We start from the raw sequence: 25,841 nt of genomic DNA on the forward strand, positions 1-25,841 counted from the left end.
ATATATCAGGTATTACGAAACAAAAATTATAGAGGCTGACTTTTTAAAAATCCAACAAGCTTTCTCGAGGCTTGTTGTTGGTGTGGATCAGAAATAGCTCCAGCCTCTCCCATTTTAATTATTGCCCGACCCTATATGAATGAATTAATGAATGGTTGATTAGGCTACATAGTATAAATAAAAAGCAGTGGCACGGCATTAGGCTCACACCTGTGTAATTTGTTTCAATCCGTGTATTCTTGAAATGGTTTGTTCTACACAATTTTCGACAGCATTACTTTGTGCGTGTCTCTGTTTCATATGTCTGACACGTCCCACATACAAGAGAGTGGGACGGACGTGTGACGTCACGAGAATATGCTCCCCCATGTGATCTGTTGAGCTATTTTCGGACACAGTCCCGGACTCTGTGGTTCAGTAAAATAGCATAGTCATTTCGACTGGCTTTATAACGACAATCCCACTAGATCGGCCTCCAGAAGGCAAGTGTAGATGTATATCAATAGGTGACAGACAAGAACGCTGTAAAACGTTTTGCTAGACCTGGGTAGGTAAAACTGAAACAAGAACTCTGCTCCGTGTTTCCAGTTGATGTCATTGGCTGCGCGGGAAAGCCTTCGATTTTTCCCTAGCTTAAGAACATTTACGCCAGAGTCTCTCTCTCTCCCTCTCTCTCGACAGACTCTCACTTAGCTGTGGCAATGTACCTGATATATCTTGTTTATTAGATCGTAAACCTATCGTTCTTACTCTTACTTCCCACCATAGGTATCATACTAGGAAGGAGCAAAATTAAGCGGGCAGGTTCCCCACTGTTGAAGAAGGTCGGCGCCAAAATGCCGCCCATCTCACAGAATGACGGACTCAAGGGACAAGTACAGCAGCTTATCTCCCAGCATAATGTGATGGTTTTCAGTAAATCCACGTGTCCCTTCTGTAAAAAGGTATGTCAGAGTGACGTAAACTAGAGTTATCCTGAACAGCGACGAAAAATGGCGTTCAGTAATGTTCTTACATAACCATGGCTTCGAACTACATGCACGGGAGATTAATGTAGCAGAACTGAAAGGGTCAGTGAGTGTCACAGTAGTAGACGACCAGATAGTTACCATAGAAACGTGAGGCGGATTACTGAAAGTGATTTGCGATTTTCAGTAGTGTGTGTGACTTAAAACAGAAGCTTTTTGTATTTCCTGAGATTAAGAAGAGTACACAATGAATTGAGGTACCAACAGATTTCCCGCTTCCTGACGCAACAGGTAGCGTTGTAGTCGTAGCAGTGAAGTGGGAGTTCCATGTCATTCATCTTTTGTTGTGTGCTGAGTGGTTTCATCTATGACAGTAATGGTTCTCTGACGATGTCGTCATACAGTTATTACAACGATATCTAAAACAACTTTTTGAAGTAATTTTTTTTTTTTTTGATTCACAAAGCAGCATTTGGGGGAAAGCATAGTGAATGCTAGTATAATGAATGTTGAGTGCTAATAATACATCTAACAGAGGTCCCTTCTCACAATGCTGGTATTTTCCTATCTGCACTTAATACTTCTGTAACATTTCCTACTAGACATTTTCTCAAGTGGCAATCCACAGTGAAAGGGATTGCTCTTTCATTAGACAAAAATCAGCTACTGTTCTGTTCAAATTGGTCATTTGAAGACCAAAAACAAAGCGAAATTTTGAATAAGCAGCCATGTTTGTCTTCTGGAAGCTTTGCGACCATTCTCTACCATGCTGATTGCAGTTTTTCAGAGATGAAAATCGTCTGCAAGACAAGGGAAAAATCTATTTTGTGATGTATATTCTGCTCTGCACCTCGTCATGCACTAAATGGTTAGAGGTGTGAACGTGCCTGTTCAAAGTTTTGCTGGTTCATGGACTAGAGATGGACGATATGAGGGCAACTAGCTTGAGACCTCTTAAGGATGTCTGAGGGTGGCTTATATATACTGATACACTGGGACCAGTGGCCACCCTTAGCCGGAGAGCTATGTGGACCCGACTCCGGTATGATACTTACAAACAGCTACTCCTCGTTACATCCCGATGCATGTGTGTTAGATTGGTCCTGAATACACATTAAGCACGGCAATTCTGAAAGCTAAAATATTTTCACACATCTTGCCACAATCTCTACTCGCCTTTACATCTCCATTCTCCTGTAAATCTTAGCCAAAGTCGACAATACGGTTATATTCAGCAGGTCGCCATGCATTGGGATGTTTTTTAAAAATCTGGGTCAGCAAGGTGCACATGCGCAGCAGTGGGTGACCTTTTCATGATATATCTTGAAAGATATAATGATGGTAGAAGTCATCTTCATGTATGCCTTCAATCAAACATGATAGAACATGGATAAAGATTTAATTTTAGCTGCTTATTCGAGGGTTTATCAGAAGTATGACGTACCAGATGTTTTAAAAAGACCACAGATGGATGCAATCTCGACGATACTTTCCAATACGTGTGTATTTTGCCTTCTTCCACTCGGTTTGGGAAAAGCTACTGTTTCATCCTCCCACCATTTATTTTGGACGAGGTAGGAATGATTGTATCCATTATAATTTATACTCGCCTGAATAGTGGATATCCCTCCCTTACCAAGTGGTAATAAAAAATAATATGCAAGTTTTTCTTTTCTTCTTTTTACCTGCCGTATCAACTTCTCTTCTTTTCCCGCATGTAGGGGCTCTTCGCTGGCGTCGACAACGTACTGGTTGTCTTTCTTTTGAACTTGATGTATCCCTCACATTCCATCCTTTCCAGAATTTGACATTCTGACTTGCTAACTGTTACTTTCATCAGCAAATGGTAACAGTCAGGGCACATGTTGTCTTTTCTTACATACATGCCACATCCTTCGGCAAAAAACTATCGAGGCCTTCACGCACCGTAATGCCTGTCATACCCAATTTTGAATGGAACGGATGTCAAATTCAATTCGCTTTTCACTGCGAATTTATTCTGACAGTTTGCACCAACTGTGGGGTCCGTCATTTTGCTTCATAGCCTTCTGTTAAATTCACACCTCAGTCACATGACTTTCTTTCTGTCAGAACTAATAGCCAACTGATCAAAACATAGTGACGCAATGAAAGGTCAACCACGGATGGGCAGGGAGCATTAATACGGTTTAGTAGGTCAGAGTGTCGACACAGCATGTGAGTGTAAGTTACAACTGTGGATTATCTTGGATTTACTGGCTGTGTCTCTGCGCTTGGCTATTTTTCCATACCACTATTTTAACATGTATGGCTCCTCGGCTGTGATCTATGCCTAACTGCATATTAAAGATGACAGCGAAGATTCTAGGCTAGAGGGCAACAGGAGCCAATTGTGGCCAAAGAAATACCCAGTGTGGGGAAAGGGATGTCTTCTAGAGGTGGTAACATTGGCAATCTGCATCTGTTATGTATGACTATTTAACGTCTTCATGTACTGTTAGTCTGCGGACCTTTGTGTTATATGTTATAAGCATAACAGGCCCTGTTATATATGTACAGTGCGGACCTGGCCGAAAGCACCTTGTTCAAGGCTCTGTTTATTTAACTGGCTGTTCATTGGCTGTTAAACTCTGTGTTTAAAAATAGTTGAATCCACCTGGCACGTATATAAGCCGTGTTTTCTGTGCAGAGGGGAGGTATTTTTGCTGCATCCACTGGGAGCCAGGAGAGTGTGAGACGCTCTCGTATCGAGTCCATTATTTTGATATGAGCTGGTGATGCCAGTTTCATTTGGGAGGACAGTTTTTTATGCCGGCACCGTTTATGTACCACAGTAGTACTGATGTCTGGTTTATGTGAATTTCTGCGGAAGTCACGTTTATTGGTGTTCGGATCTTGATTATAATTATACAGTGTGGACTGTGTAATTTGTTTAACACGCTGACCTCACCTGACCGACAAGGTCGTCAAGGACTCTAAACTGAAGTTTTCAGTTTTGCAAAGGACGTTCGTTCTGCCACAAGGTGACATTACTCTACGTCTCTGAACGGCTCGTTTGTGAGTTTCTGCGGGAGCGGTGACTGTTCTAAAGTGGATTATACCTCCATGCCTGTATTTACCCTGTGTTGTGCTCTGCGGGTGTGACGTCATTCAAAGGCTTGACTGTTCCAGTTCTGTGTAACCTGTGTACTGTGTTCGTGTTCGCTAACCTGGCGAAGTACCTGTCTAGGACAATTTGTGAATTGTGTGTTTATCCCGTGGTCTTAACGTTGGATTTCCTGGAATACATTCCTTGGGATGCAAAGGTGAACTGGAAACTTTTAAAGACCGGTAATACTGATGTGTATGTTGTTGTTGTTGTTGAACTGTCTGTAAAGCTGTACGTCTCATTTTATATATATATAAAGCATTGTTTACATTGTAATATTGAGTCACTGAGTCTGTTTTCTGTTGCTGCTTTCAATACCGTAACAGAAATTGGGGGCTTGTCCGGGAACTGATTGTTTCCTTTTTGTTTTGCTATTTGAAGTTAAACACAAGTGAGAAGCGATTGCTTAATTTTAACGGTGAATGATTCAGTGGCTAAATATTTACAATGGGAGATTTTGATCCTAAACAGTTTGTTAATGCGCCCGATCAGGATGTTTTTGAGAGTTTAAAGAAGGAAGACTTGGTTAAGTTAGGGACATTTTTAGGTTTGTCCGTAAAGTCTTCATGGAGGAAAAGAGATATGCAGTATACTTTGTTGAAACATTTAGTGGAGATAGGGAAGTTTGATAGTTCTGCATTATCTGATTATGAGTTCGAGGGTCAGTCTGATGCCGAGCTTAAGTTTAGGCAGTTTGAGTTAAAGTTGAGATTGGAGAAAGAGGAAAGAGAGAGGGAGAAAGAGAGGGAACATGAGATAGAAAAGTTGAAAATGGAGAAAGAGGAAAGAGAGAAAGAAAGAGAGAGGGAAGTGCAGAGAGAGAGAGAGGAGAGAGAAATGCAAGAAAGAGAGAGGGAAAGAGAATTGGAGTTTCAAATGAAAAAGTTAGAATTAGAGAGAGATGAGAAACCGGGTCCTTCCGGTAGACAGGATTCAGGATTTGATGTGACCAAATACATTCGGTTAGTTCCATCCTTTCAGGAAAAAGAGGTGGATAAGTATTTTCTGCATTTTGAGAAAATTGCAAATAGCTTAAAGTGGCCTAAAGAGTTCTGGACTATGTTATTACAGAGTGTGCTAATTGGAAAGGCCAGGGAAATTTACACTCAGTTAAGTGTAGAGAATGCTTCCAATTATGACTATGTGAAAGAGGTAATTTTGAAGGGTTATGAATTGGTGCCTGAAGCTTACCGCCAGAAATTTCGTAACTGTGAAAAAGGTAGAGATCAGACATACGTTGAGTTTGGTCGAGCTAAGGAGCAGTTGTTTGATCGCTGGTGTATGGCCAAGAAAATAGGCAAGGATTTTGAAAGTTTGCGTCAGCTTGTGCTGGTAGAAGAGTTCAAGCGTTGTATTCATAATGATGTAAAGGTGTTCGTTCATGTGCAGAAGGCGAGTACACTTGAAGAGGCAGCCAGTTTAGCTGATGATTATTCCTTGACACATAAGGTTACATACACGGGTAAGCCATTTAATTCATTTACACGTAGAAATACCCAGTCACATGCAACAGGTAGAGGTAGCTCTACACAGAAGAGTTCCACACCAGGCTCCAATGGTTCTACAGCTCATGGTTCACGTAGTTCAGATTGGAATGGTAGTCCTCGAAATAGGGTCACTTGTAATTTTTGCAAGCGGGTAGGTCACGTGATGAGTGAATGTTACAAGTTGAAAAGGAGACGGGAAGCTCAGAATGAGTCTAAGCCCACAGGTCTTTGTGTTGCAATGCACAAAACATTGCCGGAAGTTACATCAGCAGTTAAAAGCAGATCTGAGTTAGCTGATACGGGATTGGATAAGATTCCCAAATGCTCTATGGATAGCTTCGCTCCGTTTATCAATTCTGGTTCAGTGTCGCTTAGAAGCGACATGTCTGGGGCTACCCCTATAAAGATATTAAGGGATACTGGGGCATCTCAGTCTCTGTTGTTGATGAATACTCTGCCCTTTTCTGAAGAGTCGTACTCTGGGGTTCGTGCCCTTATTAGAGGTGTAGAGTCTAGTGACTTTGTCAGTGTTCCCCTTCATGATATTTATTTGTCATCAGATTTGATATCTGGACCTGTCAGGGTAGGCATTAAGCCTTCATTACCTTTTGAGGGTATTCATTTGTTGTTGGGAAATGACTTGGCACATGATAAAGTTACTGTTGATCCCTTAATGGTTGATAAGCCTTCTCTGAATTCAGTCACAGAGCCAGTTGAAAGCAAGATAGCGGGTTTATATCCGTCCTGTGTTGTTACAAGAACTATGTCTAGAAAAGTCAGTACAGACCAGGGTAGTACTGTTGATTTGAGTGAGACTTTTCTCAACAAAATGTTGGATGGAGATTCTTCCAAATTAGACAGCCAGCAGGAAGTAGATACTAATTTTGTTAGTGGTGATCAGCCATTTTGTAGGACTGAGTTGATTGCTGAACAACACAGTGATCCAAGTATTTCTTGCTTGTTTAATGATGCAGCTAAAGATGGTGAATCTTTACCTGACCCATGCTACTACTATGTCAAGTCTGGCATATTGATGCAGCAGTGGAGGCCTCCCGATGTTTCGTTGGAGGATGAATGGGCAATTAAGCATCAGGTAGTTGTGCCCAAGTCTTATCGTAAAGACATACTGACCATAGCGCATGAAACGCCGTTAGCAGGTCATTTAGGTGTTAATAAGACCTATCATAAGATTCTCAGTCATTTTTATTGGCCAGGAATAAGGAAAGATGTTACTGAATTTTGCAGGTCTTGTCATGCATGTCAGTTAGTGGGGAAACCTAACCAGACAATCCCCAAGGCAGCCTTGAGGCCTATTCCTGCAATTGGTGAGCCATTCAGTAGAATCTTAATAGATTGTGTTGGTCCGCTACCTAAGACAAAGTCTGGAAATCAGTATATGTTAACCATAATGTGTACTTCAACTCGTTTCCCTGAGGCAATTCCACTAAGGAATATTACTGCCAAGACTATAATTAAGGCTTTAGTTAAGTTCTTCACCATGTTTGGTCTGCCTAAGTCAGTACAGTCAGACCAGGGTTCAAATTTCATGTCTGGTGTGTTCCAACAAGTTATGCATGAGCTAGGTATTAGCCAGTATAAATCCTCAGCTTATCACCCACAAAGTCAAGGAGCACTAGAGAGATTCCATCAGACACTGAAAAGTATGATAAGAACTTACTGCTTTGAGACAGGGAAAGATTGGGACGAGGGTGTACCTTTGTTAATGTTTGCTGTAAGAGAGTCTGTACAAGAGTCACTTAGATTTAGTCCATTTGAGCTTGTGTTTGGCCATACTGTGCGTGGTCCACTACAGTTGTTCAAGGAAAAGTTTGTGTCTGGTGATAGTGACAATGTTAACCTATTACAGTATGTGTCAAGATTTCGTACTAAGCTCAACAGAGTATGTGAGTTAGCCAGAGAGAATCTTACAGCTTCTCAGAAGAGTATGAAAACTAAGTATGACAAAGAAACTGTAAGACGCAGATTTGAAGTTGGTCAGAAGGTATTGGCCTTACTTCCAGTTAGTGGTAAGCCACTTGAAGCTCGTTATTTTGGACCTTATGTAGTAGACAAGAGGCTAAGTGATCTTAATTATATTATTTTCATTCCTGATCGGCGCAAATCTAGACAACTTTGTCACATTAACATGTTAAAGCCATATGTAGACAGAGATAGCACTGATCTCAATATTGTACAAACTAGTGGAGTTGCTATCTCTTGTTTTCCAGTGCCAAGTTGTAAGAGAGAGTTAAAGCATTTTTTGGGCATGGCAGGTTATTATCGTAAGTTCTGTAGGAACTTTTCATTTGTTAGTGAGCCATTAACTCAGCTGTTAAAGAAAGGAGCTAAATTCTTGTGGTCCATTGAGTGTCAGAGATCTTTTGATAGATTAAAGGCCATGCTAAGCAGCGGCCCCATACTTGTAGCACCTGATTTTAATTTACCATTTAAGCTAGCTGTTGATGCTAGTGATATATCTGCTGGGGCAGTTTTGTTACAAGAAAATGAAACAGATCACGTTGATCACCCTGTATGTTTTTTCTCTCGCAAATTTGACAAGTGCCAGAGAAATTATTCGACAATAGAAAAGGAGTGTCTGTCCTTGATTCTAGCATTACAGCATTTTGAAGTATATGTGACTTCGTCAAGTTACCCCATTGTTGTGTATACAGATCACAATCCCTTGACCTTCTTGCACAAACTAAAAGGTAAAAACCGAAGATTGTTACGGTGGAGTTTGGTTTTGCAAGAATTTAATCTAGAGATTAGACACATAAAAGGGAAAGATAATGTGATTGCTGATTGTTTGTCACGTGTCTAGTTGCTTTTCTGCAGCTTTGTTTTTAAAGACTGTGGTAAATGTTATTATTATTCATAATTATGAATATGTTAAAGAAAGTTTTATGCAAAACTTTCTTTCCCTGAAGGGTGGGGGTGTTATGTATGACTATTTAACGTCTTCATGTACTGTTAGTCTGCGGACCTTTGTGTTATATGTTATAAGCATAACAGGCCCTGTTATATATGTACAGTGCGGACCTGGCCGAAAGCACCTTGTTCAAGGCTCTGTTTATTTAACTGGCTGTTCATTGGCTGTTAAACTCTGTGTTTAAAAATAGTTGAATCCACCTGGCACGTATATAAGCCGTGTTTTCTGTGCAGAGGGGAGGTATTTTTGCTGCATCCACTGGGAGCCAGGAGAGTGTGAGACGCTCTCGTATCGAGTCCATTATTTTGATATGAGCTGGTGATGCCAGTTTCATTTGGGAGGACAGTTTTTTATGCCGGCACCGTTTATGTACCACAGTAGTACTGATGTCTGGTTTATGTGAATTTCTGCGGAAGTCACGTTTATTGGTGTTCGGATCTTGATTATAATTATACAGTGTGGACTGTGTAATTTGTTTAACACGCTGACCTCACCTGACCGACAAGGTCGTCAAGGACTCTAAACTGAAGTTTTCAGTTTTGCAAAGGACGTTCGTTCTGCCACAAGGTGACATTACTCTACGTCTCTGAACGGCTCGTTTGTGAGTTTCTGCGGGAGCGGTGACTGTTCTAAAGTGGATTATACCTCCATGCCTGTATTTACCCTGTGTTGTGCTCTGCGGGTGTGACGTCATTCAAAGGCTTGACTGTTCCAGTTCTGTGTAACCTGTGTACTGTGTTCGTGTTCGCTAACCTGGCGAAGTACCTGTCTAGGACAATTTGTGAATTGTGTGTTTATCCCGTGGTCTTAACGTTGGATTTCCTGGAATACATTCCTTGGGATGCAAAGGTGAACTGGAAACTTTTAAAGACCGGTAATACTGATGTGTATGTTGTTGTTGTTGTTGAACTGTCTGTAAAGCTGTACGTCTCATTTTATATATATATAAAGCATTGTTTACATTGTAATATTGAGTCACTGAGTCTGTTTTCTGTTGCTGCTTTCAATACCGTAACACATCTGATTCATTACACTAAATGAATATAACATGATATTTGGATAAAAAAGGGTGATGTCTTTGTTGGTCATGGGGAGGCTGACCCACTTCTCAGATGTTGATAGTGGAAAAGAGATACTTCAAAGAAGTGATATCAATTTACCACATGGCAGCACTTTAGTAATCAGATCTATCAAAAGTTTAAACTAATCAGTTTTACAGGTCAGGAAAGACCCATGTGTACAATTTATACTTTAAAGTGAGAGCTATACAAACTGTGGAGCTATGCAAGCATGTTGGAGGGAGATGGAAAACAGAGAATGTATTGAGACAGGCCTTAGCATCCATGATCACACCATGTTGTCCTTATTGTTGCTGACAATGTAACAGGCTATTGTTTTTTATAGCAGTGAAGTCTTGTTCGTTACCTTCTACAGGTGGTTGGCATGCCAGCACGGAACAATGACCCAGGAGCTAGCCTCCCATCAATGTAGCTGCTCTGAGTTTGTCCAGCTCATGTTGGTCTCTCCAGCCGTATGTGGGAAGGTCTGCAGCAACCCGTGGATGGTTGTGGGTTTCCTCCCAGGCTCTGCCCAGTTTCCTTCCACCAGAGGCATAATACTGGTTGCTGTCCTATAAGTGAAATAAGTATGGCGTAAAAAAACAATCAAATAAATAAATAAGTAGTTTAGTTTCATTATGTGATATGTTTCCAGGTAATGTCAGGTCATATTTTATGATGTCATAGATAATATCTAAAGAACTTCTTTGCGACTGTGATGTCCCTGCTTGTCAACCAATATTGGCAAAGCACTGCAGATTAAGCATATCTAACAATAAAAGATAGCATCGTATGTGACATTTTCGCAGATATGTACTGTAGCTTTAGCTGGCCTTTTGTTTTTGTTTTCCAGGTTAAAGAATTATTTAAATCCTTAGGAGTCCAGTACTTTGCCTTGGAATTAGACAAAGAAGGTATGTATCATAGTGCAGGCAAATAAAGACTGCCATTTTTTGAAAGTGTATCTTATTTTCCAGTCGATACAAGTCAAACTGCTTTGAAAACAGTGATTTTGTATTTACGTTCATATTGAGGTTAACCCTGGTCCAGTTGTACAGAAGCATATTGAAAGTAAGCCAGGCTCATATGGTAATGCCAGTTTTGGTCTAATACAAAACTAATGGCACTTTAGTCCAGACTAAAATGAATGCTGAACGTATCCGTTTAATACACTTTTGAACAACTGGAACCTGGTCCATATTTAAACATGGGTTGCCTACATACTACCTCTCAAATTATTTGTGTCTGTCAGTTTCTAGGTGCCTCCTTCTATGTAAATCTCAAGGGTGTTTGTGTTCACAGTAAATGTGAAACATTGAATTCTTGAGTTTACTTCCTAGATGTTACCTTTGTGAACATTGACAATCCTGAATAGAATGTAAAGTCACACAGTCTGGCAGTTTAATGTTCTTACATAAAGGCCGTTAATTACAGTGACGGTGTTTTTGTTGGTATCCGAGAAATCCATCTGCCCAGATCCTTACTGGAATCAATTTAGTTATAGTGAGATAAATTTGTATTTACCAGGCTGGCAGGATAACAAGTCTATGTAACAGTCACCAATAACTTTCAAGGGTCAGCTGGGATTTAATGTAGGTCTGTGAAACTAAATCTACATCTAAGACAAAGAAGGAATCTGTCTGTCACATTTTTTTTAGCTCTACAAAGTTCTGGCTACAGCAGTGTTAAGGTGGTATTATGAAAAGTACTGTATGCATTGAGGCCAGGTTTTGCTCACATGTAAAGCCCAGTAACATGGTATGGTGGGGGGGGGGGGGGAGATTTTGTTAATCATCCACTTAAATTAACAAATTCATGACCTTCAAGTCTTTTTTCTGTAAATTAGAATCCATGTGATGGTAAATGTTTAAATCTTTTATCTGGGTGTATACAGATAAAGTTTTGCATTCGTATGCCTCGTGTGTGTACAGGTGAGCTCTATAGTAGTAGTCATGCTACCAATTCTACATTGATCTAAATTAGAACCTGAACACATTTTTCAACTAAAATCTTTGAGAGAGGCCACAGATGTTATACATGTCAGTGAAGGAAGCAATTTGTTGAAATGTCAAATGTTTGTATTTCTTGTTTGCCATTAGGTATTGTATCTACTGCCATTGCCTGGCTACCATGCCTCAGCAAATCTTACACGTGACTTTATGTAATGAACAAGATTTGCTGTCTTCATATTAAAGCTGGGACCTGTGATAGCCCTATCAACAACCATGATAACTGCCGGGCGTAATCTTTCTTGATCGAAACTTAAGAGATCATGCATGAGGAGTATAAAATCAATGTGACCATGCCCACTGATTGGAGATTCTCATGACTACCTGTATCAAAGTCGGTTATGATTGATTGTCATCTCCCTGTTCATTGCTGTCATTAGCTGGCTTGTGTAACGCCAGGCCATTGATTTAAACTATCTTCTCCAGCCAAGCACTGTTTAAGGTAGATAGTGGGCACCTGTACTACCACAGAGCCTGTCTGCATATGCATAATGAATGTGCAATATGAGCGAGTCACAAAGGCCTCTCTTCTGATGTAGTTCAGAGTTATTACATGTATGAACAGCAGATTATTTTATAGTAATAAGGAGACCAGCAGGCATTCTAAATTTCTGTTTGAAATAAATTAATGTGATTTCTACAGTTCTCATGACCTTATATGCAAAGATCAATTTAATATAATATACAGGATGAACAGTCAGCTTTAATAGCAGCTGAAGATATAGTTACAACACCCAAGATTAATACATGTAAGTGTTGGTAGGTACATGCAAAACTATATATCTGTAGAAATGTGTCATTTCAGCTTTATACTGTACTAAAATGAAAACCCTTTTCAAACAAAAAGAAGAGATCACAATTTTATAAATATTTTCCAGTCTTTTTTGTTTTAACAAGTGATGAGAATTTTTATTGGGTGTCAGGAAAACAGGAGTTCTAGGTTCTAGATAGGGGTAACAAGCCTGTATCCAGCTTATGCTAACATTGCTTTACATTCTGAGTATAAAAACCATGTCAACACTGCAGTAGAGAAAACTCCTCTCACATGACCTACATCTAGAAATGCATTGCATGACTAAATGAGAGGTGTACTACACAGTACATACACAGTACATTGTGAATTCACAATTTGTTGCTAAACTATTCATTCCAGTTGATTTTGTAGCTCTTTTTTTTTTTTTTAAAGCTATGTTGTGCTTTACCCAAGGTTGAAGATCGGTGTTGATGAGCTATTCAGAGTACAGGCGTACCTGATGTCATATGGGGACATGATTGAGCTCAGGTTCTGCACACTAGTAGACCATTATAACATAAGGGGCATGTATCATGATTGGTGCGCTGTGTGCATATTGATTACAGTAAATTACAGAATTCTTGACTTCGTGTATTGTATATTTGAATCGATGTTATAAAGGTAAATTTTAGGGGTGTTATCTCAAAAAGTATTTCCTGCATTGAGCTGAAGATTTACATGCATAATATGAAGTACAATGTGACGAGTGCGATGTTTCATTGTTGATGCTCTGTGTGCGTATTAATTACTGTAACTTTGGTTGTAAATTAAAGTGGTTACGTTCCATACAGCGATACTGGTGGCCAAACATCGAGGCCCAGTGGAATGTCAAATGACCTAACAGCGATACCGGTGGCCAAACATGGAGGCCCAGTGTAATGTCAAATGACCTTACAGCGATTCCGGTGGCCAAACATGGAGGCCCACTGGAATGTCAAATGACCTTACAGCGATACCGGTGGCCAAACATGGAGGCCCAGTGGAATGTCAAAAGACCTTACAGCGATACTGGTGGCCAAACATTGAGGCCCACTGGAATGTCAAATGACCTTACAGCGATACCAGTGGCCAAACATGGAGGCCCAGTGGAATGTCAAAAGACCCTACAGTGATACCGGTGGCCAAACATCGAGGCCCAGTGGAATGTTAAATAACCTTACAGCGATACTGGTGGCCAAACATGGAGGCCCAGTGGAATGTCAAATGACCTTACAGGGATACTGGTGGCCAAACATTGAGGCCCAGTGGAATGTCAAATGACCTTACAGTGATAATGGTGGCCAAACATGGAGGCCCAATGGAATGTCAAATGACCTTACAGCGATACCGTAGGCCAAACATCGAGGCCCAGTGGAATGTCAAAAGACCTTACAGCGATACCAGTGGCCAAACATCGAGGCCCAGTGGAATGTCAAAAGACCTTACAACGATACCGGTGGCCAAACATGGAGGCCCACTGGAATGTCAGATGACCTTACAGCGATACCGGTGGCCAAACATGGAGGCCCACTGGAATGTCAAATGACCTTACAGCGATACCAGTGGCCAAACATTGAGGCCCAGTGGAATGTCAAATGACCTTACAGCGATACCAGTGGCCAAACATTGAGGCCCAGTGGAATGTCAAATGAGAAAGCACTATGAAAATCATGCACGGAACTAATTTGTCATGATCAGAAAAATTTATTTATTTATTTGATTGGTGTTTTACACCGTACTCAAGAATATTTCACTTATACGGCGGCGGCCAACATTATGGTGGGTGGAAACCAGGCACAGCCACGACCATCCGCAGGTTGCTGGTGGACCTTCCCACGTACAGCCGGAGAGGAAGCCAGCATGAGCTGGACTTGAACTCACAGAGACCGCATTGGTGAGAGACTCCTGGGTCATTACGCTGCGCTAGCGCGCTAACCAACTCAGCCACGAAGGCCCCCAGAAAAATTAAGCTGTGGAAAATATCTGTTTACCAACAGATGATAACACACAAACAATGAATAGCTTTCTTCAACTGGAGAAGTACATAGACAAAGGAAAATGCATACATTCAACCTGCATGTACAACTTGTAACAGAGTTTACAAAAACAGGCAAGATGGAGAAAAAGCAGGACAGAAATGAAAAATAATCAACTGGTTTTGAACTCCACACAACCACATATGGCATGCAATCTGTCTAGTGCTGAAAACCACCACAGCCTCTTGATCGAGTTGAGCTTAGGCGTTCACTGCTCCTGGTTATGTATGTACATTTCAGGTTGCTTGACACATGGTGTGCAATCACTCCACTCTTGTGTCCCATCTGGTTTGCTTGGGCTCAGCTCATTTTATGAGAGTCGGTTAGGACAGAGCGCGTGTAGGTGACAGGAAATGTTAGGAGGTATGAAATTTTTGTCAAACAGTTAGAAGGAATAAGCGGTATTGTGTGTTGTTTTCTTCAAAGAAGATCCTCAGTCCAAAGCCATGGCATACACTTTTGTAGTTACTTTGCTGTGCAATATGCTAAAGGCAGTCTCTTCCTTACGGGCATGTCAGAAATCACAATATTTCTGTAACGGTTGAATTTGGCCTTAAAGGAGTAACATGTTTTGTGCTCATCATGACTCAAGGTACATGTGTGGATAGATATTTTTCACATATTTGGCCATGGCTTTGGACTTATATTCCTGATAGCACGGGTATAGGGGAATGTTGTCGGGGTTGTTGAGAATTACCTGTTATACATGTACATTGCGAACAGGGCTGGCTTTGTGTGTAAACATTGAAAATTGTCTGTTGATAGCTGTGGACAGGAGGGAGAGTTGTTACCTGCAGCACATGTATACTAATGCACACTTGCCTCTAAAGTCTAAGTTAAATGCAAAGGCTTACATTTCTATTTCTGATGTAGGGCAGTGTCATTTAAATATTTCTAGCAAGAAAACTGTAGATCGTGACTTAAATTTGTTGGCATCCGTCATAAACTACATGTCGTGGGATACAGTTCGGTGCAAATTTTCAGATCTATAGCTTTCGTAGTTCTCGAGTTACAGGCTGTTGGAATTATGTGACTGAAAAAATATTTTGACCATATCTCAGAAAGGTACCAAGATAGGTAAAATCTGAAAGCAGATTCAGAATAAGCCTTGCCAAATACACCAGAATAGAGGAAAGCCTTATCAAACAGACACTTTTTATGACATCATAAGTTCGACTTCCAAAGTGTAAATTCATGTCCAAGTTTTGTTCATATTTGTTCTAACTGGAATCACGTTACAAGTATATCAAATTTCAAAAGAATCTGTTCGATGGTTCTTGAGAAGATTTTTAAAGGTTTTGATCAAAATCCCTGATGCCTGCCATGTCATGTGACCTAACTTGACCAAAAACATCCATAATTTGCCTCGTAACTGTGTTCCTAAAGTCACCAAATTTCAACAATGTCAAATAAAAAACTTTTCTTTTTACAGTTCTTAAAGCTGTCAAAAAGATTAAAAAAAAAAAGACTGAAGAAATATAATAAATATCTAAACAATTTCAATAGAGCGAGAGATTTCGAGTTCACAGAGTGCTGGGCCACCTAATTATCAAATATACACCCTCTGTCCTTCATACATTGAGCTGAAGTTTTGCATTCATGTGTCTGCAACAGATGAGCTACCAGGGGTTGATTTGCTTCATTTTAACTTTAAAATTAAGCTGTTCGTTAACAGTGGTCATCTATCCTTATATTATATGGGGGCTCATGTAATTATTAAATATCATTTCCAAATTTTATTCATGTATTAGTGGAAATGCATTGGGTTTGTGCTGGGTGCTAGTCCATTATCTGTTATATATAGATGACATACAGACCTTGTTGGCACAATATCTCCAGAACACTTGTCTTCTATTCTTTCCCAGTTCACACTATGAATCTTTATTGGGTAATATGTTCAGAAATATTGTTACCATAATTACAGATAACCAAGAGCTTTATTCGATGATATCTTGAATGCATTTCATATCACTGAATAAAATGAATAATTTTATGTATTTTCAATTTTTCAGCCAATGGTCCAGACATACAAAACACCCTGCTAGAGATAACAGGTCAGAAAACAGTTCCCAATGTATTTATCAAGGGATCACATTTAGGTAAGTGTTTTGTGATATTTTGAGTATATATAGATTTAATATACAATTTTCAGTGTTACAAAAACTGATCCATGTTCATTTGTGACAAAGTGCTGTCATTGATTACGATGTATCTGTAAAGTTTATGAAACCTAACAGATTTAACATGGCCAGGTGTTTCTGAATGTTGCTGTTAACCTAATAATACGATAATCATCAAAAAAATTCAGCAGAATGGCTTGGGATTATCATGGTGGGAATTGCAAACACAAACGAATATTTTGTATATTTGAGTCCCCTGCCCCTGTCCAAAATAACTTCAGTAACTTTCTCTTTTAAAAAGTCGCCAGTCGTATGTGACGACCAGAATCTATTTCACACTTACATGAACAGTGTATGAACAAATAATAATATGTCATGTGTAGGAAAAGTTTTCAGTAACTTGCCATGAGATTGGTGGTGTACTTTAGGCAGTTTTCTCCACCCATACAACTGTAATTTTATGAGGGGAAAAATCTTCAGTAAGGCATTAAGCAGTGGAGTGCGGATGTACTTGTAGATGTCTGAAAGTCACAGTAAAATGTTAGTTACTGTGTTCATCTAGGGCATCAGATTTTTAGGGATATTTGTAGTATAAATGTAACCATATTGTACATCTGTCAAAAACAATTGGCCAGAGTGAATGAATGTTTTCCTGAAGTAAAACCTGCAGGTGTCACTCAGTGTGCTGAATTCATCAGCTCTTTCTGTGTCATGCAGTTTGACCCAAACCTTCATTTCTCTGGTCATCTGCTTTGACCTTTTTAGAACAGGGTCAAATTCTTCACTTACATGTGCTAAGGCTTATCCCATAACCAGGTTATGAGCTGTATGTCTGCCCTTTGTTATGTTTGGCCTCCACATTCAGCTGTAGTGATGAACAAGTACTGGCATGTACTCTGGTCATGAGGCCTCATGTTATACACTCATGAGCATCAATTACAGGTATTGATTCAGTTTAAAACAAAGGTACTTTATATCCCATCTGAAGTAAATTAATATTGGACACGTCTAAACTTTCATCCTATTCCAAGCACAAGTGCTTAGATTAAAAATTTAGCACACTATTTATTTACACGTAGCCTTTGAATAGGGTTTGTCGAGTCATTCAGCTTACCTGTCAAACTTAGCCTGGAGAATACCTGAGCTGCTTTGTCAGTGATTCCAACATAAGTGCTGTGCACTGATACATATTGGACTATGCATCATTAAATAGATGTTTCACTTGTAAATTGTTTGCACCATTTGATTTGTCAGTAAATGTGAAGTACATGTTAATGTCTAGCTTTGTTCTTGCTTTCTGAGTTTTGATTGGCCTAATAATGTAAGACTGGGTTACTTCCAGGAAAGCAATTAGTTCAGCATATTATATTTAGGACAGTGGTTTACTGATGAATATAAGTGCCAAATTTAATATGGATGGGCCTTAAGGGCTCCTCTTTCGGAAAACCTGTTTGCCTCCTGAATTTTCAAAATGGTGGTCATTTTCCAAAATGGCTGACATTTTTAAATGAAAAAATTTTTTTTGCCAATGAATTTCACAGAGTGGACCATTTTCATGTCTGATATATACATTTCTTTAAGGCTGAGGAAACTCTGCAAGGTAAAGACTCTTCAAAGTGTTCTACTTTATTTTGATGACAAAAGAGTAATTTATTTATTTATTTATTTGATTGGTGTTTTATGGCATACTCAAGAATATTTCACTTATACGATGGCAACCAGCGTTATGGTGGGAGGAAACATGGCAGAGCCCGGGGGAAACCCATAACCATCTGCAGGTTGCAGGCAGACCTTCCCAGGTACGGCCAGAGAGGAAGCCAGCATGAGCTGGACGAACTCACAAAAGAGTGAGTATCTACGTATAGCCAGGGCATACTGGTGACACCTTGCTCTGGGATTCCATGTAGGCTATTTATTGCTGTGCATTAATTGTACATGTATTAATGCCCCAAATGCTATCTCATTTAAACCGCAAATACTACACAAGGTAGGCCCTTATATTTAAGCGTAGCATGAGTTAGATAGCCAAACCTGAATTGATAGAACACACCCAGGGTTAACTAAACTTGAAATATCTGATTATTGAATACAAAACAAACCGAGAACAGCTCTGAATTCGGAGTAGGGCAGTTCTGTTCGAGTGTAGTTGTATCCCATTTTCTATTAGGCAAGGTGGTAAAAGATTAATCCCATGGCTTAGTATCATGCCATACCATACTTTTGATCTGCTTTGAACATCTGTAGTTTTAAGTTAACCAGGTGTTAATTTTAAGTCATACAATTTAAGTTGGCAAGAGTTTTTAGTAATTAAAATGGTATGAGCCAGGCAGGGCTAATTGTTTTAAAGATTGCAAAAAATTGTATCAAAGTATTTAGTTTGTGAGGTATGTCTTACATTGAGACAATAAGGTGGACGACTTTCTGTTGTAAAACTTCTTTACATCAGAGATCGATATTCTCCTTGTCAAGTGTTTTGCTGTAATCTGTAAACACCACTGTCTGGTACGTACCAAGACATACGAGGATAAAAAAAATTTGAAGTGATATATTCAGGAGCTTGAGGGCCATTTTAGTGACGTCCTATATTCCCTTGCCCTAGTGAGTAAGCATGTTCTGTTGGTTATCTTGTGTCAAGCCTGTACAGGTAACAGCATGGCTGCTAGAGGATTACTCGTTAAGAATTTATGGGCTGTTTTATTGTGCTCTTGTGTACGTGATTTAAGCATGAGATACTGCTTTGTTCTACAAGTTCTCACTAAGGGAGATGTCCTACAAAGGTACCCTTAGCTAATACAATTAGTTGAAAAGGTTAAAATGGACACAAAACATTCATCAGGTCATGAAAATAAGCCCAATGGCGACCGCCCTGGAGCAGAACCTTGATGTCAGATGTTGTTTTCCCAGCTCATCATGATGTCACAATAATCACAGAATGATATTACAGCAGTAACATAGGCGCGACGTGCTGCTGCACACTAGCCGCACATTATGGTATCATTATGTCGCTTTCTCTTTGAGACAATAAAAGGTTCCATTAATTTACTGAACATGTTTGCCAAATTTACTGAACATGTTTGCCTTTGTACATGTACTTCCTGTGAAAAGTTTCTGTATTTGCAAATGGTAATCATTGGCAAAACTGCTGCCTACTTAAAGTAACAGGTCAGGTCATCAAAAGTATGTGTAGTATGTGGTTAATGTTACAGTCTCATAAAATAGAATACACATGGCTTTGTTGCTGTAAAACAGGATTTCTTTCTAAACTTCTGTTGATGTATTATATCTTGTGTTGATGTATTTTTTATTTAACTTTCCTGAATGTACGGTTGTAAGGCGCTATCAAGTTGTCAGATTTGGGGTATAAACGAGAAAACTGCTGTGCAAACTTTTGTGCGAACCGATATAGGGATTCATGCAGTTTACACAGCGTTTTTTTTTTCCTTTATACCCCAATAAACCAAAAAATGATTAGTCAATCTTTGAACAAACCAATTAATGCTTTATTTCTTATGAGAGACTGCATTTTTCAATCTTTTGAACTTTAAAAACTTAGCAAGTTACAGTTCAAGCGAATTGCTGGTTAAGCGCTACAAAAGACTTTTTGACATTATTCTTGGGAGATTTATCAAAGAGTTTTAGTGTTAAAAGACAAAAACCACAGGCTGAAGACAGGTTGGTAAAATGAGAAAGGACAAAAAACACGTGAAAATTTCAGATAAAATTATTGTAAACCATTACCATACATGCAAGTGATGTGTTGTATGTGATGTAATCGACCATCTAAAAAGTTACCAAAAACTTCTTCCCTTTGACATCCTCACAATCAACATGGCCGTGGCTAAAGGAGTCTTGTGGTTAAAATGTGACTTTTTTTTCATAAGATCTATAAGAATTAACTTCTTATCTTGCTAACTGACAATGTCTAGGACCAAAATCGGCTAAGAATGCAAGATGTATTGTTTGGGAGTGTTGAATATCCGGAAACACCCGACTACTTCTATAAAACATGAACACGCTGTGTGCACGTACATTCACATGTTGTGCCATGGATTTGCAGTGGTGATGGCTTTTTTTACTAACTCTTCAGAACAAATAGATTCCTTGTGGAATCCTAATATCTTATTTATGTTATTTAACTTTAACTTGACCAGAAAATTTGGAAAAAAGTATATTTAACCATTTTCTTAGACAGCTTTTACTTCTCTTTCATTTGGTGGGTACTTAATTGAATGATTAATTTTTAGCTCGCCTTTTGCAGTGAGGAGAGATATTGTGAGAGAGTGATCAGATGTCGGTGTCAGCGTCCAGTTTGGTTAAAGTTTTTGGTCAATCCTAGGACACAGATAGCCAATCATTGATAGCAATTCACTTTTCAGAGACCAAGGAAGTCTGCTCAGCTGTCAACAGGGTTGCAATTGCCTCCCATAGTACATGGGTTGCCAAATTCAATTTGCGATTTGCATATCAAAGGCCTCTGCAGTGTGAGCACTAACTCCCCCCACAGTGTCTTTTACCGCCACAACAGTTTACACCTACATCACATATGATGTTCTGCAATCCTTATGCATACGTATGCAGGATTATGATTTTCTCTTGTTGATTTAATAGCAAGATCATATCACTGTATAATTAAAGGATAATATCTGCGTATCACAGTGTTAATCATCCTTCTTTATTTTGGTTTTGAAGTCAACATTTTCATCAAGCGCAAATTGTCGACTTCCGAATTCTTGTGGTGAATGAATTTTGTCTTGTCATTCCTGTTTTATGTGTGACATCTGGGTTGATATGCATTAGGACAAGACCGTGCGACAAGAGTTACTCATATGTTGTATCCTGGTTTGCTGTTACAGGTGGCTGTGATGACACGATGAAGGCTCATCAGGAAAACCGACTTTTACCCATGATAAACGGGGAAGAAGAAACCTATGATTATGATCTCATTGTTATTGGGGGAGGATCAGGAGGTCTGGCAGCATCAAAGGTAAAACAGATCCATGGGCCTGTTTTAATACAAGGATCTTAGTGTAGATCTGGTTTCATAAATCTGGTTGTAAATAAGGTTTAATGAAATACTGTAAACCCATACAGTGCTACAGATAAGTGGTGTACAGGTGTTAATATGCTTAAAAAATTACATGATAGGCTTATAAAATTAAACAGAGCATACTGTATTTACACGAAGAGGTGTGTGGGGACCTAAGTTCCCAAAGGCTAGCATACATACAAGATTTAAAGCAGACAGTCCTGTCAAAATCAAAAAGTAAATCTCCACAGCGAACCATGTGCTTGACGTTCTGCACCATGGGTTAGTTTTCAAATATTTCTAGGCTAAAGTAAAAGCACCTTTGCCACCACCCACAGCTGTGGAGAATGCCCACAGTGATAACATGTATTTGTCTTCCTCACATTCTCGAGTGCTTGCCCTGAAGAAGATATAGCAAAGGGTTAAAAACAGTCTTTTTGGTTAGTATACTGCATGTTCTGCTTCTGTATTGCACAATATCATCCTTATATCGCACCCAAATGTCTGATTTTGTTTTCCCACGAATCGTCAGTCTGCAGTGTTAAGTATCAGGGAAGATCCAGTTTCTGACATATACATTTACCTATGATTTAGTGTAAAGAGAAACTGATGAAGTGGAATAAAAAAAAATATCATGAGAACAGCTAGCAACATGTGCACAGAAACGCTTCAGATTTATACTATATACTGCCAATAATTAAAATTGAATTCTTCTCTTCTAATGGATGTAGCCTATATCAACAACTGTTTTATCATCTTTTGACCCCAAAACGGCAATTGTTAACAAGTTTGTACTGGTCAAGAAATGTTTAGACGGGTAAAAGAAAAGTTTACTATAGCATCAGGCAGGTTACCATAGACAAAATTAACACTGCAACCCCTGCTTTTTTTGTCAGTGAGTTATTAAAATAAACCCCACACAGGTTGATGCGAAGTGAATGTATTAACTTCACTCAAATTTATTCCTCTGTGGGAGAGCTGAAATAATTATTTTATTCAATTTTTTTTTGGGGGGGTGGAGGGGGGCAATTTATACTTGTATGCTGGGTAATCCTATATAACTACAAAGGAAAGAATCTCTGTACATGTAGGTCTATGTCTCTTCTTCACCCCGCTCTCACTCGATCGATTTCACACTTTTCAGATGTATTACTGGTAACCCAAAATGGTGAAGTATACTTGGAAAGTCGGAAGTAATGTACTCCCTCTCTTTCAAAGTCAGGAGTACAGTACTCGCTCTGACAAAAAACAATCTATAGCACTGCCCATATATGTGATGATATTTTAGCCCCTGCGCCAGGGGTGGGATACTAGAAATATTAGAGGGTATCTCCTTCAGTTTTTGTCAGGATGCAGAACTATAAATGTGACGATAGAGTAACCTGTAGATCGTCCTACGGGAGACAATATTATAATGAGACTTTCATAAGGGTAAAACAGATTTTACACACTGAGCAAAAGGGTCAAAATTTTCCTTACAATAATAGTAATAGGGAATGTATGTAAGCTTGGAATGTATGTGTACATTTTTTTTTTCTTGCAGGAAGCAGCAGGGTTTGGGAAAAAAGTGGCTGTGTTAGACTTTGTAAAACCTTCCCCACAGGGAACCTCATGGGGTAAGTTGTAAGCTGTTTTCCCCTTTTTCTGTTCCACTTACCTCTCCACATGATTTAATTGTATTTTATTGTATTGCTGTAAAAATGAATAGATCTTTGTGTTTTTTTTTTGCAAGTCCTGTGCTAGAATCATTTTAAGTACCTCTACATGTGAGTCAGTGTGATACACATGTACCAATAAAGCTATTCCTGTTTGTACTTGCATGAGGTATATTAAGTCATGGTTTTTCGCAAGGCCAAAATCAATTTTGACTAATAAAAATTCTTGTGTTAAGACAAATAGATGGAACTTTGAACTCTGGGGAGTCATGAATTGGGTATTTTTTTTGTTGAGGTTTTAAGTTTTGACTGTTGTCAGAAAGCTCTGCGGAATCAGCCTATGAACTTGAATGGATGATAAGCATTAAAACTGGAAGGTTTTGCTACAAAGTACATGCTCTTCTGTATCTAATTTTGTAATCGATCAAGAGATAACATGAAGATGAACACGAACTTCATACAGAGGAACCTCGGCATTTAAACATGGAAAGCTATGTGTACTGCATCTTTACCCTGATTGAATAAATGATATGGCCTGCAGCATTCATTGAACGTTTTTGTGAGGTTCACCATTTATTTCTTCTTAATAAATTGTTAATTTACTAGTCAATTTTCTTTGAAGTGCACTTGATTTGTCAGAGGTAGGTGAATTTAGAGAAATGCAGAAGGTACAAATTTTCTCATCTGTCAATTAAGATACCTTTGTCTTTGTGAGACTGCCTGTGTTTCTAGCCATCATATGCCGGTAGGCTTGGTGACTGAAATAAGCATCAGCAATGACAAAGGCATCTGGCAGAATATTGATTATCAGCCACCGGCTGAAAATTACCTGTCCAAACATTTTAATAATGTCAGCAAATCTTTGGTGACATTTTGGGTTGAGGTGAAGATCAATGAGTTTCTAATTAGAGTGTGCATTAACGATTTCTGACAACCGTTTCTTCAGGTCTGGGAGGTACGTGTGTGAATGTTGGATGTATTCCAAAGAAGCTCATGCACCAAGCTGCCATTTTGGGTGAGTATCCACATCACATGTGATATCAAAGGAAAGCTGCCTCACCTGTTCAGGTAGATGTACATGCAGTTGCCCATATTTTGGACGTGTGCTACAGCATTCCTGCAGGTACCAGGCTGCCTGTAGCAATATTTACATTGTAGCGATGTCAGCCAATGCAGTAGTCTTTAATGCAAACAAATTCTTGTTCCTTGTACATATACATCTGTATTTAATGTTACCTGGTGTAGTAACTGGAAAAATTTGTTTGCAGTGAAATCCAGACGAATTAGGACATTAATCTTTTTGTTCATCAGCCACATTGCATAATTTGTGTAAAACCTATTCAAGTCATAAGGTGTGGTTGTGAGAATGAACTGAAAACATAAGTGGCTGTTGCACAAAGCACAGAAGTTATGAAGTTTGTGTAACTTCTCTGACTTTCATTTTTAAATGTTTTATTATCCCTCATAGGAGAAGAATTAGGAGATGCAAAACACTATGGCTGGGAGTTTTCAGATGGAGGTAAGGCTTGTGAATGACTTATCTGTTTGCTTGTGGATCATTAGGCGTGCTTGTGGATCATGGGGTCTTCTTGTGGATTATGAGGTCTGCTTGTGGATCATGGGGTCTGCTTGTGGATCATGAGGTCTCCTTGTGGATCATGGGGTCTGCTTGTGGATCATGAGGTCTGCTTGTGGATCATGGGGTCTGCTTGTGGATCATGGGGTCTGCTTGTGGATCATGAGGTCTGCTGGTGGATCATTAAGTTTGCTTGTAGATCATTAGGTTTGCTTTTGGAGCTTTAGGTTTGCTTGTGGGTCTTTAGGTCTGCCTGTGGTTCATTAAGTTTCCTTCTAAATCATTAGGTCTTCTTGTGGATCTAAGGACAGATCCCAGTAGCCCTTCTGCGTCTTCGTACAATATCGCTAAACGTTTGAGACTGTTTGTTGAGACTTGGGAAGAAGAATGTCCTTGGGCTTGAATTCTTGCACCATGCTGAAAGATAAACCATGTTACCAATCATAATCTTTGAGTGGATTCTGGTTTATAATTAAATATGACAGTTACATCTGACAAATTATTTTCAAACATCTTTCAATAAATATGTTAGGTACATGCTTTAGAAAATAAACGTTTGTTGGAATCCTTGCACCGAGGTGAAAGATGTGCACTCATGTATTAGTAATAGAGTAAACAGTGTATGGTTAATTAAATACTTCAAAAAGTTACCCAATTGATTCGCACAACACAAATCTGAATTTCCTTTTTTTTTTTTCACTTCATTACAGTAACTAGTAAGATAAAAATGCACAAATGTGGATTGATACATGTGTTGTTTTTAATTCAATACCATTTTAATATTAATGTTTGCAACAGATTGTAAAACATATGGTTGTGTCATGGCATGGCCACTGAAGATGAATGCAGGCGAGCAGTTTTCATCGTCAGCTTGCCTTGAGAGCAAGCACCTTAAAATTTTAAGTTACATCAGTGATCATGAGATCTGCTTGTGGATCATCAGGTCTGTTTGTGGATCATGAGCTCTGCTTGTGGGTCATGAGGTTTGCTTAATGTTCATTAATCTTGTGGATAATGTAAGTCTGCTTTGTCAAATCTGCATGCCTCAACTAAATTCTCTACAAATACAATTCGAGTT

General features: G+C 39.2%; 1 protein-coding gene across 1 annotated transcript in view; it reads left to right on the forward strand.

The window, feature by feature from the left end:
- The first annotated feature begins 403 nt into the window (after positions 1-403).
- LOC135471058 (thioredoxin reductase 3-like) overlaps positions 404-25,841 on the forward strand; it is a 37,311-nt gene continuing 11,873 nt past the window's right edge. The window contains 8 exon segments of the mRNA XM_064750107.1: positions 404-547; positions 769-944; positions 10,423-10,483; positions 16,399-16,485; positions 21,360-21,490; positions 23,076-23,148; positions 24,134-24,202; positions 24,656-24,706. Coding sequence (XP_064606177.1) covers positions 837-944; positions 10,423-10,483; positions 16,399-16,485; positions 21,360-21,490; positions 23,076-23,148; positions 24,134-24,202; positions 24,656-24,706 — 580 coding nt within the window. The 5' untranslated portion in view covers positions 404-547; positions 769-836.

The sequence above is a fragment of the Liolophura sinensis genome, chromosome 7 (assembly GCF_032854445.1).
Source record: "Liolophura sinensis isolate JHLJ2023 chromosome 7, CUHK_Ljap_v2, whole genome shotgun sequence".
Lineage (NCBI taxonomy): Eukaryota > Metazoa > Mollusca > Polyplacophora > Chitonida > Chitonidae > Liolophura > Liolophura sinensis.